Below are 14721 nucleotides of genomic sequence, written 5' to 3'. Positions count from 1 at the left end.
CAAAAAGTTTGTGGCTATGACCTCTCCTTCTGCCTCGCCTGAAGCAATAGTCGAACATGATACTGTAGAGAGAGAAGAAAATCTAGAGGTTACTAGTCTACTTGTGGAAGAAAGCTCTGCCAAGGAACAAGATGTGGGTGCAGAATCGACAGTGGCAGCCCCTGGCCTTGATTCTACAGGTAATACTCCTCCTACTTCTGAGTTTGCCATGGGGTTGCATGAACAAGAGGCCATAAATAATATGTTGTCAATAGTTGCTGAGGGAAGTGTTATTGGGGATGAAGAAGGTGTGTCTGAGTCTCAGGGGGAAGAAAATACACTAGTGAAGAGTAGGGAACTGGTGCCTGTTGAATCATCAGCACCGGACAGTACTACTGGGGCACCAATTGAGGGACCTGATCCCTCCAACCAATAGGAGCCAACCCCTGGTTCCTCTCAATCACCCCAGGTCAGTATTGATCTTGCTCCCTCTCCTCACTTTTATGCCGGTCATTTGTCCATAGTTGTCCCTGAGATGTGATCCGTGTCTGAGGAGGAAAAGGAGGATATTGAAGAAGAAGATTATGATAATGTGGCTCTAGCAAGCTATATCAGTGCTAGGAGTAGAGAGGCACCTCCCCAAGGGTCAACATCTAAAAGACCTATCACGAGGTTGCAAAAGAAGGAAGAATTTGAGTCTGTTTTAAGGAAAAGTAAAAAAGGAAAAGAAGAAGAGGAGACTGGTGAAAGATGGAAAGGTTGTCAATGAAAAGGTAGTGCCTCCTGCACAAGTTGTGGATTTTGATGATGAGGTCGAAGAGGAATCTAGTTCTTTGGTTCGTAAGTCCTCAAAGAACCTTACTATTCCAAAGTCCAAAAAGGAGTCATCTGTGTGTGAAAAAGAGTTAAGAGTGAAAAATCTGGTGAGAAGGAGAGTGAGAAAGTAGTTGAGAAGTCATGTGACAACGTGGCTGAGGAGTCTGCTGAGAAGATGTCCAATAAGTCCATAGACAAAGGGAAGAGTTTGAGAAAAATAGTAAAAAGGAAGGCTGGTGCTAGTGAGGAACCTGGTTCCGATAAGAAGGTCAAGGTTGATGCAACTCAGGTTTCTGAGAAGGAGAAATTGAAAAATCAAAAAGTGTTATAGGGCCGTACATTTGCCTCTGATATTCTGTAAATGGCTGGGATGCGTCAATTGGTGGAAATCTGTGAATTTCAATAGTGGACCCACCTATTCACAGGTGACAGTCCCAAAGTGTATGAGGAAGAAGTGCGAAGTTTTTATGCCGACTTCTTTACAGTTAAAGACGATCATATTTGTATGATGGTGAATGGTGTTGATTTCGTGATAGACTCTGCTGTGCTGGGAACTATTTTGGGTGTGCCGACTGAGGGTTTGTCTTCTGTTCAGGGAACCTGCTCTTCGAACTTTAGAAATGCTATCTTGAAGAATGCGGCAGTTCAGCACGGGGAACGGGTACAAAAGAAGGCTCTCCTTCCAGTATACCAATTATTGTTTGAAATGGTGAACAAGGTCTTGCTCCCTCGTGCTGAGAGAAGGTCCATTACATCTCGAGTAGACCTAGTTCTCATGGAAGCAGTGGATGAATACACAACTATCAACCTGCCTGCCATCATGATAGAACACATGCAGAAGGTGGTAGATTTCAAAGATAGTAATCATGGGCTGCCTTACGGGTTTCTCCTCACTAAGGTGTTTGAGTTCTTCAAATTCCCTTTGGGACAAGCTAAAGTGGGTACCTGTAAGCAAACCTTCTCCAAAACCACCCTCGAGGAATGTGAATGAATTGTAAAGGTTGAAGGAGTTGGCAACACTTCTACTATCTCCCAGTTGATCAACGCCCAAAACAGTGCCACTGCTGAGATAAGGAAGCTGAAGGCAAGGAATGCCATTCTTGAGAGTCAGCTTCAGGAGGCACTTGGTTCTAGCGGCTCTCAAAGCACAAAGGTTGCCCATCTGACCAAGGAAAATGCCGACCTCAGGAAACAGGTTGAGGACCTGAAGGTGAGGCTGCTCAACGAGCAGGTGTCAGCTAATGCTCGAATGGACATCCTTCTTCGAACCCTTGCCTCTTCATCTGGGCCTTCCCCTTCTAATGCTCCCTAAATAGTGTCCCCTTCCCAAGTGTCAAGTTCTTAGTGTCTGTATTCTAGTTCTGATGATGTTTATGACTGGTGCTTTTATTTTTTTACTGTTTTTATTTTGTGGATGTGTTTGGAAACAATGGAACTGCTCCTTGCTTAATTATCCAAAATTAATGAAAATCTCATCCTTTTGTTGTTTATGCCTTTCTCTTTTGCTTTGTTTTAGTCATGATTGTGTGCACACATGTGGCATGCGTTAACTAAAGCTAGGCTTTTTTTTATTTAAGGCCTGCTACCGATCTTTTTATGATGCCAAAAGGGGAAAAATAATTAAAGTGAAACAGGACGGGGAAGAGATTCAGGGGGAATACAGGAAATGCGAATGTCATTCTGGTTCTTAGGGGGAACTTGAATTATAAGTTTGTCATCATCAAAAAGGGGGAAATTGATAGGTTATATGTGTATCCCTATTATGTTTTGATGATCTAACAAACTTACTGTTAAGAACCAGATAAGGAACCTGATACACATCCTCAAGAACTTAAAGATGAACAAGTCTCCAGTTGGGGACACAGTTCAACTCTTCAGAGTCAAAGGAACAACAGAGGAAACAGATTGCTACCAGTTCTCGCGGTGACTGTACAAGTCAACTCCCCCACCTGTAAAGTTGTTGCCTGCACACGCAACAGTGCGAAAACAGTGCAGTAGTCAACTTTATGGGGAATGCCCTTTACCTAACTTGCTTGCATCATTCAAGTGATGTCACAAATGAATTATTAACATCAAGAAAAGGTAAAACAAAACACTTGCACATTCAAGAATTGATCAAGCATTCTCTCAAGTCATCCATCAATCTTGCAAGTCACTCTCAAGGGCATCAAGAACAAAGAACAACATAATAATCGACCAGTTCCCTGTATCGAGTTATTACATGTCCTTAGTTGTGTTGTTCCTTTGTTAAAGTACTCTACTTGTAATTCCTACTTAGCTTAGTTAGAAGCATTGTGTAGGAAATCTTTGTTAATCATAAACCCTTGTGTTTGTGTCTTGGCTAGAGTTAGTCGAGTTGTAAAGTCTTTGTAATAGAGTTATTACAAAGTGGCTTGTAATAGTGTTGTTACAAGTTAGTGAGGGATTAAGAGGTTAATTTCTAGGTTACAATAGTTTGTAATCTAAAGTTTGCTCAGTTGTGAAGTTGAAATCCTACAAGGGTGGGTCGTGGTTTTTGATCCCATGAGCAGGGAGTTTTCCACGTAAAACTCCATTGTGTCATTTACTTACTGCAGTGTGCGTGTGTTCTGTTGGAACTAATAGAGAACCTGGTTCTCTATATAGTTTGGTGGACCCTTAATTTCTATCCCTCTCAACTTACAGTACTCTGTATTTAAAAAGTAACTCCTCATAAATGGAATATTCTTTAATTATTCTTTGAGCTAAACACAGGAAATCTCTGCATATTCATGGCTAGCGATGAATTTATTTTGACATGACATAAAATTATGTGATTCCTTCAACTCATAAAAAAATATCTTAACTCTCATGCATGAATTTGCAAATATACGCTAAAACCGCAACAGGTTTCTCTGCATACGAATGTTGGAGTTTACATCAAGTTATGTGGACCCTTTCATTATTTGCCTTAACATATTGTGTCGAACAAGTGTTGTGACGAACATGTAATATGTTGTTATACGCACAGAAGAAATTGATCCAAACTGCAACTCTAAGGATCATATAGTACTAACAACTGATCCGTCCTGATCAAACTCTTCAGAACGCTAGTAACTCTCTCTTTTCTCTCCTAAAAGAACCAACGGCTATTTTCTAAAATCAGCATCTTCCCTTCACGCGCCCACCGATGGACCCGCTGGACGGTGCCGTTCCGGCGCTTCTGGAAGATCAATCAACTCCATCTCACATGGCGAACCAACCCTCTGAACTAATTGGCACAAAATCGACCTATGCTACCAAAATCATCTCCTCCTCGAACACTCCGACTCCTCCAAATCGCCAGGGCAGAGACTCTGACGTTGCGAATCATACTACACACAACGGAATGCCGGTGGTTCTCTTCAAAGCTTCAGACTACTAGGCGTTATGGCTGAAGAGTGCAAACTCATAATTGTCGGCCGATTCCTAAAACCAAGGCCCCAAATGACAAAATCAGATCAAAATTTAAGGGTTTTGTCAAGATTGGGGTGTTTGATAATTACAATGTTTTTCTTGATTTCACCAATGAAGACAATTTTAGTACTGTTTGGTTTAGAAGAGTAATTGAAATTGAAGGGCAGCAGATGTGGCTCCAGAAATGGTCACCGGATTTCAAGCCGGATGAGGACCCGCCTATTGCTCCGATTTGGGTTCTCCTTCCTAGTTTACCTTTTCATATGCACACATGGAATTATGTTAAACAAGTGGTGAGTGCAATTGGTACTCCCCTTGAAATGGATTTGGCTACTAGAGGTAGAACAACGCCTAGTATGGCCAAAGTCAGAGTTGAAATTGACTTACTTAAGGACCAACCTAATTCTGTTTACGTTGGGCAAATATATGACAATATGATCAATTGTAGAGCATTAGAAAGGAAAAAGGCTGCTGAAAACAGAGAATTGGATGACCAAAAAATTGGTGCAGATCAGAAGGGGGAAAATAGAGAATTGGACGTTCAAAAATCTGATGAAAATCAGAAGAAGGCTGATGCAAATCAGAATGCAGGTGCAAATCAGAAGGATCAGAAGAATGATGGTCCAATGTTCAACAGAGAATTGGAATTGAATGCTAAAAATTCTGGTGAAACCAGAATACTGAAAACAAAGGCACGGATCTGAATAACAAGAAGGAGATTTATGAGAAAGGAAAGGCTATCAATAATGGGCAGGATAGAGATAGTATCACTCAAAATCAATTGAAGTAAAAGAATGGGAATGAGTCCGATAATTACCAGCAAAAACATTCAAGCAACATCAGGGAGATATCCAGGAAGAATACTAAGAAGAGCAAACCAAGGAAACTCCCTAAGAAGAAAGCTAAAGTTACTTTTAAGCCTATGCTCAATCTATCTTATGACACTAATAGGAGAAAGATGCATAACAAAGAGATAACCTTGGCTTTACAAAATCTGAACCAAGAAGGCAATCTGGATATGACTGTGAGTGTTCAAAGGCAGTCAACTGATTCTAGAAAGGGAGATCAAGTTGGAGCTGCTAATAATAAGGCTCTCTCTAATACCAATTCAAATATGCAGGAAAAGATGCATACCAAAGAGATATCCTTGGCTACACAAAACCTGAACCAGGAAAGTAATCTTGATGAGGCTGTGAGTGCTCAAAGGCAGTCGACTAACTATAGAAAGGGGGAGCAAGTTGGAGCTGATCATAATAAGGCTCCTTCGAGTTCAAGTTCAAGCAAGCAGGAACATAATGACTATAACAGTAACAGTGATATCAAAAAAGATCAGCAGGAGTCGATTCATGACAATGATAGTCAAAATGAAAATGCAGAACTGGAAAACAGAAAAAAGGAAAAGAAAGCTCGAAACATGAATGACTATGTCAATGAGTCAACCAGTGTGCCTTCAGAAACTAAAAACCTTTCTGGGATTGATGTTGTAGTTGATCTTAACATGGAATCCAAATCAAAACAAGACAAATACGTTACTTGCCAACAGATTGAAGTAACTTCCCCTAATAGGGTGACAGATATGGTTCCTGAAGACCAGCTTCAAACAGATTCGAATGAGGAATCCTTTCAGATCATAGGTGGCAAAGATAAGAGGAGGAAAAAAGGAAAAAAGAATAAGAGCAAAGATACTACACCTCCTAAAGGAGGACACTCATGCTAACCTGACTATTGTTTCCATGATAAATGCTATATTTTGTAACATTAGGAAGGTAAATACCAAAAAAGCTTTACCAAGGCTAAAAAAATTCATTTACATCCATAAGGTGGAACTTATTGCTATTATGGAACCTTTTGTCAGCATCAATCAAATTGAAAAGTGCAGGAGATTCCTTGGATATCAACACTGTATCTCTAACTCAAACGGTCAGATTTGGATCATGTGGTCAGGCAACAATATGACTACTATTCTGAACAACCACGAGCAACAACTTACTATCAAATTGCATTATGGGGCTGCTAACAGTGATCTCTATATTAGAGCAGTGTATGCTAAATGCACTCCGGAAGAAAGGAGAGAGCTGTGGAGTAGTTTAGAACTAACAAATCTTCAGGTGAATGTCCATGGTGCATCGGGGGTGACTTCAATGTCATCCTAGACCCTGATGAGAAAAAAGGTGGCAGACCTCACAGAATGAATAAAAGTCTGGAATTCAGTACGTGCATTGATAACTGTGGAATGATGGACTTGGGTTTTGTTGGACCAAAATATACATGGTGCAACAATTGGGAACCAAGAAGAAGAATATGGAAGAGATTGGATAGAGTGTTTATCAATGATGAATGGTCCCAGATTTTTCAAAATAATATTGTCAACCACTTGGCTAGAATTGGATCTGATCATAGACCTATCCTAATTCAATGCCATGACACTAACCAACAGGGGCCTAAATATTTCAAATTTCTAAATTTCTGGATTAACCAACCATCTTTTTTGCAGGTAGTTGAAGAAGTCTGGAGGAATCATGTTAATGGAAACCCTCTGTGGAGACTTTAACAAAAGCTTAAAATGTTGAGCAGAAGGTTGACTCAATGGTCTAAAGAAGACATTGGCAATGAGTTTGATCAAGTGCACTATTGGGAAAACAAAATGAAGGACCTTAAACAGAGTGATCTCTTGAACAATAATGACATCACCAGGACTGAACTGAATAAAGGCCAGGCTGAATATATTAGATGGATGGGGATGCAGGATGATATTCTCAGGCAGAAAGCTAGAGTGAACTGGTTCGAAGAAGGTGATGCTAACACTAAGTACTTTCATAGCACTATAAGGGAAAGACGGAGAAGGCTCCAAATTCAAAAAATCAAAAGCCCACAGAGGACACTGGATTGAGGGTGACTCTAACATTGGCAAGGCAGTTGTCCTGAATTTCAACAATTCTTTAACATCAATCACCACTTCAATGATCATAATATCATTAATTGTATCCCCCAATGTATAACTGGTGATAACAATGAAATCCTCACTGCCATACCTGATACTGAAGAGATTAGAGATGTTGTTTTCAGCATGAATTCTACTAGTGCAGCTGGGCCGGATGGGTATAATGGAAAATTCTTCCAAACCTGTTGGGATATCATTAAGGAGGATATTACTGATTTTGTTCAAGCAGTCTTCAATGGTAGGAGGCTCACTAAATTCTTCTCTCATACTTGCCTAGTTCTTATTCCTAAAGTGGACTCTCCTAGTAGTTTCTCGGATTTGAGACCTATTAGTTTGAGTAGCTTTACGACCAATATTATCTCCAAGATCCTATCCAGAAGACTAAATCCTATTCTAGGGAAGCTTATTTAAGAAAATCAGAGTGGTTTTGTGGAAGGAAGATTGATCACTGAAAACATTTTACTAGCACAGGAGATTGCTCAAGATGTGAACAAAAAGAACAGAGGAGGTAATGTTATAATAAAACTCGACATGGCAAAAGCATATGATAGAATTTTCTGGACCTTTCTGATGGCAGTTATGAGAAAATTTGGCTAATCTGAAAACTGGATTGACATTATCCGGGGGCTCCTACAAGATATCTGGTACTCTATCATCATCAATGGGACTAGAATTGGCTTTTTAACATCAACTCAGGGCCTCAAATAAGGAGATCCTTTATCCCCTTCATTGTTTATTATTGGAGTTGAGGTTCTCTCTAGAACTCTCAATGAGCTGAATGACTTTATTAGTTTCACTCCTTTTAGCATACAGCAAAGAGGCCCTATGATCAATCATTTAGCATATACCGATGATATTGTTATATTCTGTGGAGGAAACAACATGACTCTCAAGCTTATCAAAAAGGTTATTAACAGGTATGAAAAAGCTTCTGGGCAGAAAGTTAACAATGATAAGAGTTTCTTAATTACAGCCCCTCACACTTGTGCTGCAAGAATCAATAGAATTAGGAATGCTACCGGTTATATGGATAAGTCCTTCCCCTTCACTTATCTGGGATGCCCTATCTACTATGGGAGGAAGACTAATAATCTTTTTGACGGTATGCTTCCCAAAATATCAAAAAGCTCAATGGATGGCAAGCCAATATGATGTCTTCTGGAGGGAGAATGATTCTGATTAAGCATGTCCTTCAATCCCTCCCCACATACATCCTATCTGCTATGAATCCTCCTAAAGGAATTACTAAGCTCATGGAGAAACACTTTGCAAATTTCTTCTGGGGCACAAATGATGGTAAGAACAAATATCATTGGTCCTCATGGAACAACCTTTGCCTCCATAAAGATGAGGGAGGAGCAGGTGTCAGAAAATGGAAGATATCATAGATACGCTTGGCATTAAAAGGTAGTGGAGATTCAGAACTCAACCTTCCCTATAGGCCAACTTTCTCAAGAGTAAATACTGCAAAAGAGCCCACCCGGTTCACAAAAGGCCAAATCCAACTGACTCTCATATTTGGAGAAACATGCTCAAAATCAGGGACAAAACAGAGAATAACATTAGATGGGAAGTTCAGAAAGGTAATTGTAGTTTTTGGTGGGACAATTGGATAGGCAAAGGTGCTTTAGCCAATCTTTGCCAGGGAGGTGGGAGATCTTCTAAATTACAGGTGAAAGACTTCATGAATAATGGAGGATGGAATTTTGGCAAACTCAATGAAACTCTCCCTGCTCATATCACTGATAATATTGCTCACCTGGAAATTGGGGAACCAAATGAGGACGACTTCCCTGTTTGGATTATCTCTAATGACGGGAACTTTTCTTCTAACTCAGCATGACACTCTATTAGATTCAAAAAACATAAGAATGATTTCATAAACAAAATCTGGCATAAGTCTATCCCAATCAAAATGCCCTTTATTACTTGGAGAATTTTCAAAAATAGATTGCCATTTGATGATGTTATTTGCAGATTTGGTACTAACATTATTTCCAGATGTTCTTGTTGCTCCTTTGCACAGGTTGAAACAGTGCAACATGTCTTCAATAGCAGTGAAGATGCCAACGTCATATGGAATAATATTGGAAATGCCCTTGGAATCAAACACCAACAAGAACCTGTTATTGCTACCTTTAAGAGATGGTGGGAGACAATTACCAACAATAAAGTGCACAATCAAATTCTTCAAATTGCTCCCACGATCATATGTTGGGAAATCTGGAAACAAAGGAATGCATGCAGATATGAAAAATAGAAGAAGTTTTAGCTGAACACTATGAGACACCAAATCATTTGGACCTTGAAAGCTGCCATCGCTAACATTGTCCCTGGTGACACTACAAGGAAGTATAGAATTTGCAACAACATTTTAGCAACAACTAAAATATTGTTGGCTAAAATTGATAAATGGCAACAACTCGATAAAATTGTTGCTATAGCATAGACTTTTTGGCAACAAAATTTTCTTATTGGCAAACATGTTAATTTTGTTGCCATATGCTATGATTTTGATAATAAATTTTAAAATTTTAAAATGGCAACAACGTTCTAGTAACAACTATAGCGTTGTTGCGGAATTTCAATAAATGGCAACAACTAGTTTTAGTTGTTGCAAAAAATAGAATTTTTAACATAATAAAATTAAATTATAAATAGAATTGGCAACAATAAAAAATTGTTTGTTGGCAATACACAACAACTAGTTTTAGTTGTTGCAAAAAATAGAATTTTTAACATAATAAAATTAAATTATAAATAGAATTGGCAACAATAAAAAAGTTATTGTTGGCAATACACATTAAATTGCCAGATACGTGAATTGTGGCCTAAAGTTTCAATTTTCCGCCAAAAACAAACGCGGCAAAACCAAAAACCTTTTAATTACTTTCCCGGATTTTTTGCTCTCTCTAGTAACTATTCTTACTAGGGTTTTTCTTACCGATTCTAATTCAAAGAGGTCTTCCCCCGTTGTTTCTGCTGATAAGAAGAACTGTAAGAGGATTTGTTGCTGCTGATCGGAGAGAAGGACTTGTTGCTGCTGATCGGAGAGAACGGTAAGAACTCTAATCTATCTTCTGTGATTGTTATTTATATGTAGACTTCCAAGTCCCTTATGGTAACCAGCGAGAAACGGAAGAACTCTGCCTACCTCTTTTCAAAACAAAGGAAAAGAGAAGAAATTGTTCCATATTAAACGAGACCACACAATATTAGTCTTGGAATACCTAGCAGCAATTGGGTTTGAAGTGGTCTCTTAAAACGGACAATAAGAAAAGAAGAAAAGTGAAGCGTCGACATTGTTGCTATAGTGCGACTTTTAAGGTTGATAATTTGATGTCTTAATTAAAAAAGAATTCGATAATTAGTGAGCAGAATTCAAACCACCAGCTCTGTTTTTGCACTAGAATCTTGGAGAATTTCGTGGCTTGAAGTACTTAATTGGGTATGGGCATCTTAAATTCTTTTACGCCTTTCTCCTATAATTTCATATGCTTCAGAAAGAAACTTTGCATAAGTTTTTGTTTTATCGTTGTCCAAATTCTTGTTCCTTGCATTAGTTTTTTGTTTTAAAGTTTGTCCACATTCTTGTTCCTTGCATAATTTTATTGTTTTAAAATTTGTCGAGATTCTTGTTCCCTTTTTAATGGACCTTTTTCTATTGTTGCAATAACATGAATGTGATATTATTTCCTCGAAGGATTCTGTGATACTATTTATTGGTATAAATATTATTATGCCAATAAGGTGTGTGGGTTGTGGCCTAAAACATTCTAATTTTCCACGAAAATCAAACGCGGCAAACTTTCGCTTTAATAACTTTTTCCACATTTTTAGCGCACTCTCTAATAACTATTCTACCTAGGATTTTTCTTATCAGCTATTCTTGAACGAGCTCCTTCTCTGTTGCGTTCTGCTTGTTGCTTCGTATTGCTGCTGATTGGAGAAGAACCGGTAAGAATTCTATCTTCAATTGTTTTACCCGATTACTGCTTCAATTGTTGAATAGCTGCTCTTGTTGCAATATTACAAACTCCTGTAGCAAGTGCCCTATCCTCCATCATCTGTAGACTGTCTGCAGAACAATCTGCAACATCTGATGAAACCTTAGCTACAGAATTGTCTCTAATTCTTTGTTTTCCTCCTTCAATTTGCTGTTGACTAACTACTGTTTCTTTTGCTTCTTCACCTCCTTGCTTACCATCTTTTTCAGCTGAAACCTTAGCTAATTGTCCAGCTCTTTTAGTGTTCAAATAGTCCCTTGCATCACCCTGGAGTTTTTCAGTAATTGGACCATCTGCCTCGACCATACCATGACCATTCTGAGATGATTCCCCTGTTACTTCCTCTGTATTCACCTTTGTTGCTGCTTGTTTTTTCATAATTTCATCATGTCCTTGATGCTTACAATAAGTGCAGTATTTAGGGAGATTGTCATACACTATTTCCTGATGGTATACAATATACTTACCTGTAGCTCGATCTACAATCTGCAGCTTCACCTTCTTAGGATGTTTATCCAAAAGATCGATTATAACCTTAACTCGAGCTGCACTAGGTCTCATTTTTTTCCCATACAATTGATAATAAAAAATAGAAAGAAGGTTAATCATATAGTTTTACTTTTATATTTTATTGTAGGTAAGTACATGATGGATAAGAGCTGGATATTCATTAAGAATAGGACGTTGCCTCAATACTTGAATGGTGTCGAACAATTTTTAACCTTTGCATTTTCTAATCCTAATGTTGGTGTAAGAATCCAATGTCCATGTATTAAGTGTAATAATGTTCTTTGGAAAACACGAGAAGAAGTGAAGACAGATTTACTTAGGCGAGGAATTGATTCAACATATGATAGGTGGATTTATCATGGAGAGTCGGATTCATCTTCGGATGATGGAACAAATGCTAGTGTACATTCAGATATAGGAAATGATGATGCTTCCACTTTTGAAATGTTGCATGACTTGTATCGTGGTATTCCCACTGATAGTCATGAGTTTGATGAGAATAACGAGTCTAGTTGCGAAGATCCTAATGCAGAAGCTAAAATTTTCTATAGGTTATTAAAAGATGCAGAGCAAAAGCTATATCCTGATTGTGAAAAGTTCTCCAAACTCTCTTTTGTAATGCGTCTTTTTCAAATGAAGTGTCTACATGGGTGGAGTAATACCTCATTTGACTCTTTATTGAAATTATTGAGTGATGTTTTACCCAAAGGAAATGTACTCCCGAATTCTATCTATGAAGTTCAAAAGATAATTAAAGGTTTGGGTCTAGATTATGTGAAGATAGATGCATGTGTTAATAATTGCATTTTATATAGAAAGGAATATGCGAATCTTGAGCAATGCCCTAAATGTGGTGAAAAAAGATGGATGGTAAGAAAGGGAGGAGATACCGATGAAGATGTTGCTTTAGGAAATTTGAATAAGAGAAATAAAGGAATTTCTAGAAAGATTCTTAGATATTTTCCTATAATACCAAGATTACAACGATTGTTTATGACAAAACGTACCGTTGAAGATATGAGATGGCATAAAAATAAGCGAGCTGATGATGGAGTTTTACGACATCCAGCTGACTCATTGGCATGGAAAAATTTTTGATGAAAAGTATCCAAATTTTGCTTTAGATCCACGTAATGTAAGGTTTGGGCTTGCTTCAGATGGCTTTAATCCTTTTGGTTCAATGAGTAATGCTTATAGCATGTGGCCAGTAATCTTGATCCCATATAATCTCCCCCCGTGGTTATGTATGAAACAATCAAATCTTTTGTTGTCTTTGCTTATTCCTGGACCAAAAAGCCCTGGTATGGATATTGATGTGTATCTCCAACCCTTGGTAGATGATTTGAAAATATTGTGGGAGAGTGGAATTGAGACTTATGATGCTTTTATGAAACAAAATTTTTTCTTGCGTGCTTCTTTGTTGTGGACAATTAATGACTTTCCAGCTTATGGTATTTTGTCCGGTTGGAGCACCAAAGGTAAATTAGCTTGTCCGATTTGTCATATACACACTTGTTCTATTTACTTGAAACATGGTCGAAAGCAATGTTATATGGGTCATCGAAGGTTCTTGGAAATAAATCATCCCTATCGTCGGAATAAAAGTTCTTTTGATAATACAAAGGAAGAAAGACTTGCACCACAAGCTTTGAGTGGAGATGATGTGCTTGCACAACTTAATACATCCTCAATAGTGTTAGTTGACGGCAACACAAAAAAAAGAAAACGAGATGCTATAAGATATGACAATTGGAAGAAGAAAAGTATATTTTTTGAACTCCCATATTGGAGGACTTTATTGTTGAGACATAATTTGGATGTGATGCATATAGAAAAAAACATCAGTGAAAGTGTGATAGGAACGTTATTAGATATTGAAGGAAAAACAAAGGACACATTAAAATCTCGGTTGGACTTGCAAGAGATGAAAATTAAAAAACCCCTCCATCCAATAAAAAGTGGGAATAAATACATACTTCCTCCAGCAAGCTATACAATGTCTAAAACTGAGAAGATTCAATTTTGTCAGCTCATCAAAGAAGTCAAGTTTCCTGATGCTTATGCTTCTAACATTAGTCGTTGTGTCAATGTTAAGGAAGCAAGAATTTTTGGACTTAAAAGTCATGACCACCATGTTTTTTTTCAACGTATTTTTCCACTTATCATCAAAGGGATTTTGCCAAAGGATGCATATGATCCATTAGTTGAACTGTCATTATTCTTTAGCGATTTGTGCGCTAAAGAGTTGCATGCGGAAAAGTTAGATCAACTAGATAAAAGTATACGGGTGACAATTTGTAAATTNAAGCGAAAATACCAGAAAGAAAAATACCAGTTGCAGCAATTACTTAGAAATTTCTCCGTTAACCACCCGAAATCACCCCGAGCCCCCGGAACCTCAACCAAAAGCACTCTTTAGCTGCCCTTTTGGTTAAAATTTATTGCAGTAACTGATATATTTTTATGTCATAGATTTTTGCGCACCTTGAAAGGTTATGTACGAAATAAAGCTCGCCCAGAAGGATCAATTGCTGAGGGATATCTTGCTGAGGAATGCATGACATTTTGTTCCAAATATTTGACTGATATGGAGACAAAGCAAAATCGTCTGGATAGAAATTTTGATTCTTCTAATATAGAACCCAATGGCTTATCTATATTTAATCGTCGTGGTAAGCCATTAGTAGGAGGTACTTGGATAAACTTGAGGACTCATGAAATCAATCAAGCTCATTTTTACATCCTCCAAAATTGTGAGGAAGTCAGACCTTGGATGGAGTAAGATACCTTTCACTTAGTTTACATCCTATTATTATTATGAATCTCTCAACAACTTTGTTGTAATGTTATTTGTTTTGATTTTGATTAAATTCTCACANTAGAAATAGAAGTTCTACTACCTCTTCAATGAGTGCTATACGGCGCGAACCCGAATAATCGTGTAAGTAAATTCTGAATATGGTTAAGTGAAAAAAATTCGAAAAATTAGAAAACAAAATGAGGTACCTTAATGACCACGTTGCACCTCTATTAAGGCTCGTCTCAAGCTATTTT

The 14721-nt window shown here is 38.0% G+C and overlaps 1 protein-coding gene across 1 annotated transcript; it reads left to right on the top strand.

The window, feature by feature from the left end:
- The first annotated feature begins 11805 nt into the window (after window positions 1–11805).
- On the top strand, window positions 11806–14449 carry LOC109244716. Its single transcript, XM_019411852.1, has 3 exons — window positions 11806–12537; window positions 12737–13926; window positions 14140–14449. Exons 1-3 carry the CDS (start codon window positions 11806–11808, stop codon window positions 14447–14449), a joined length of 2232 nt encoding a protein of 743 aa, XP_019267397.1.
- Window positions 14450–14721: the final 272 nt, after the last annotated feature.

The sequence above is a fragment of the Nicotiana attenuata genome, unplaced genomic scaffold, assembly GCF_001879085.1.
Source record: "Nicotiana attenuata strain UT unplaced genomic scaffold, NIATTr2, whole genome shotgun sequence".
In the NCBI taxonomy this organism is placed as follows: Eukaryota; Viridiplantae; Streptophyta; class Magnoliopsida; order Solanales; family Solanaceae; genus Nicotiana; species Nicotiana attenuata.
Note: the sequence above shows the minus strand (reverse complement) of the source record. Positions and strands in the feature narration are given on the sequence as shown.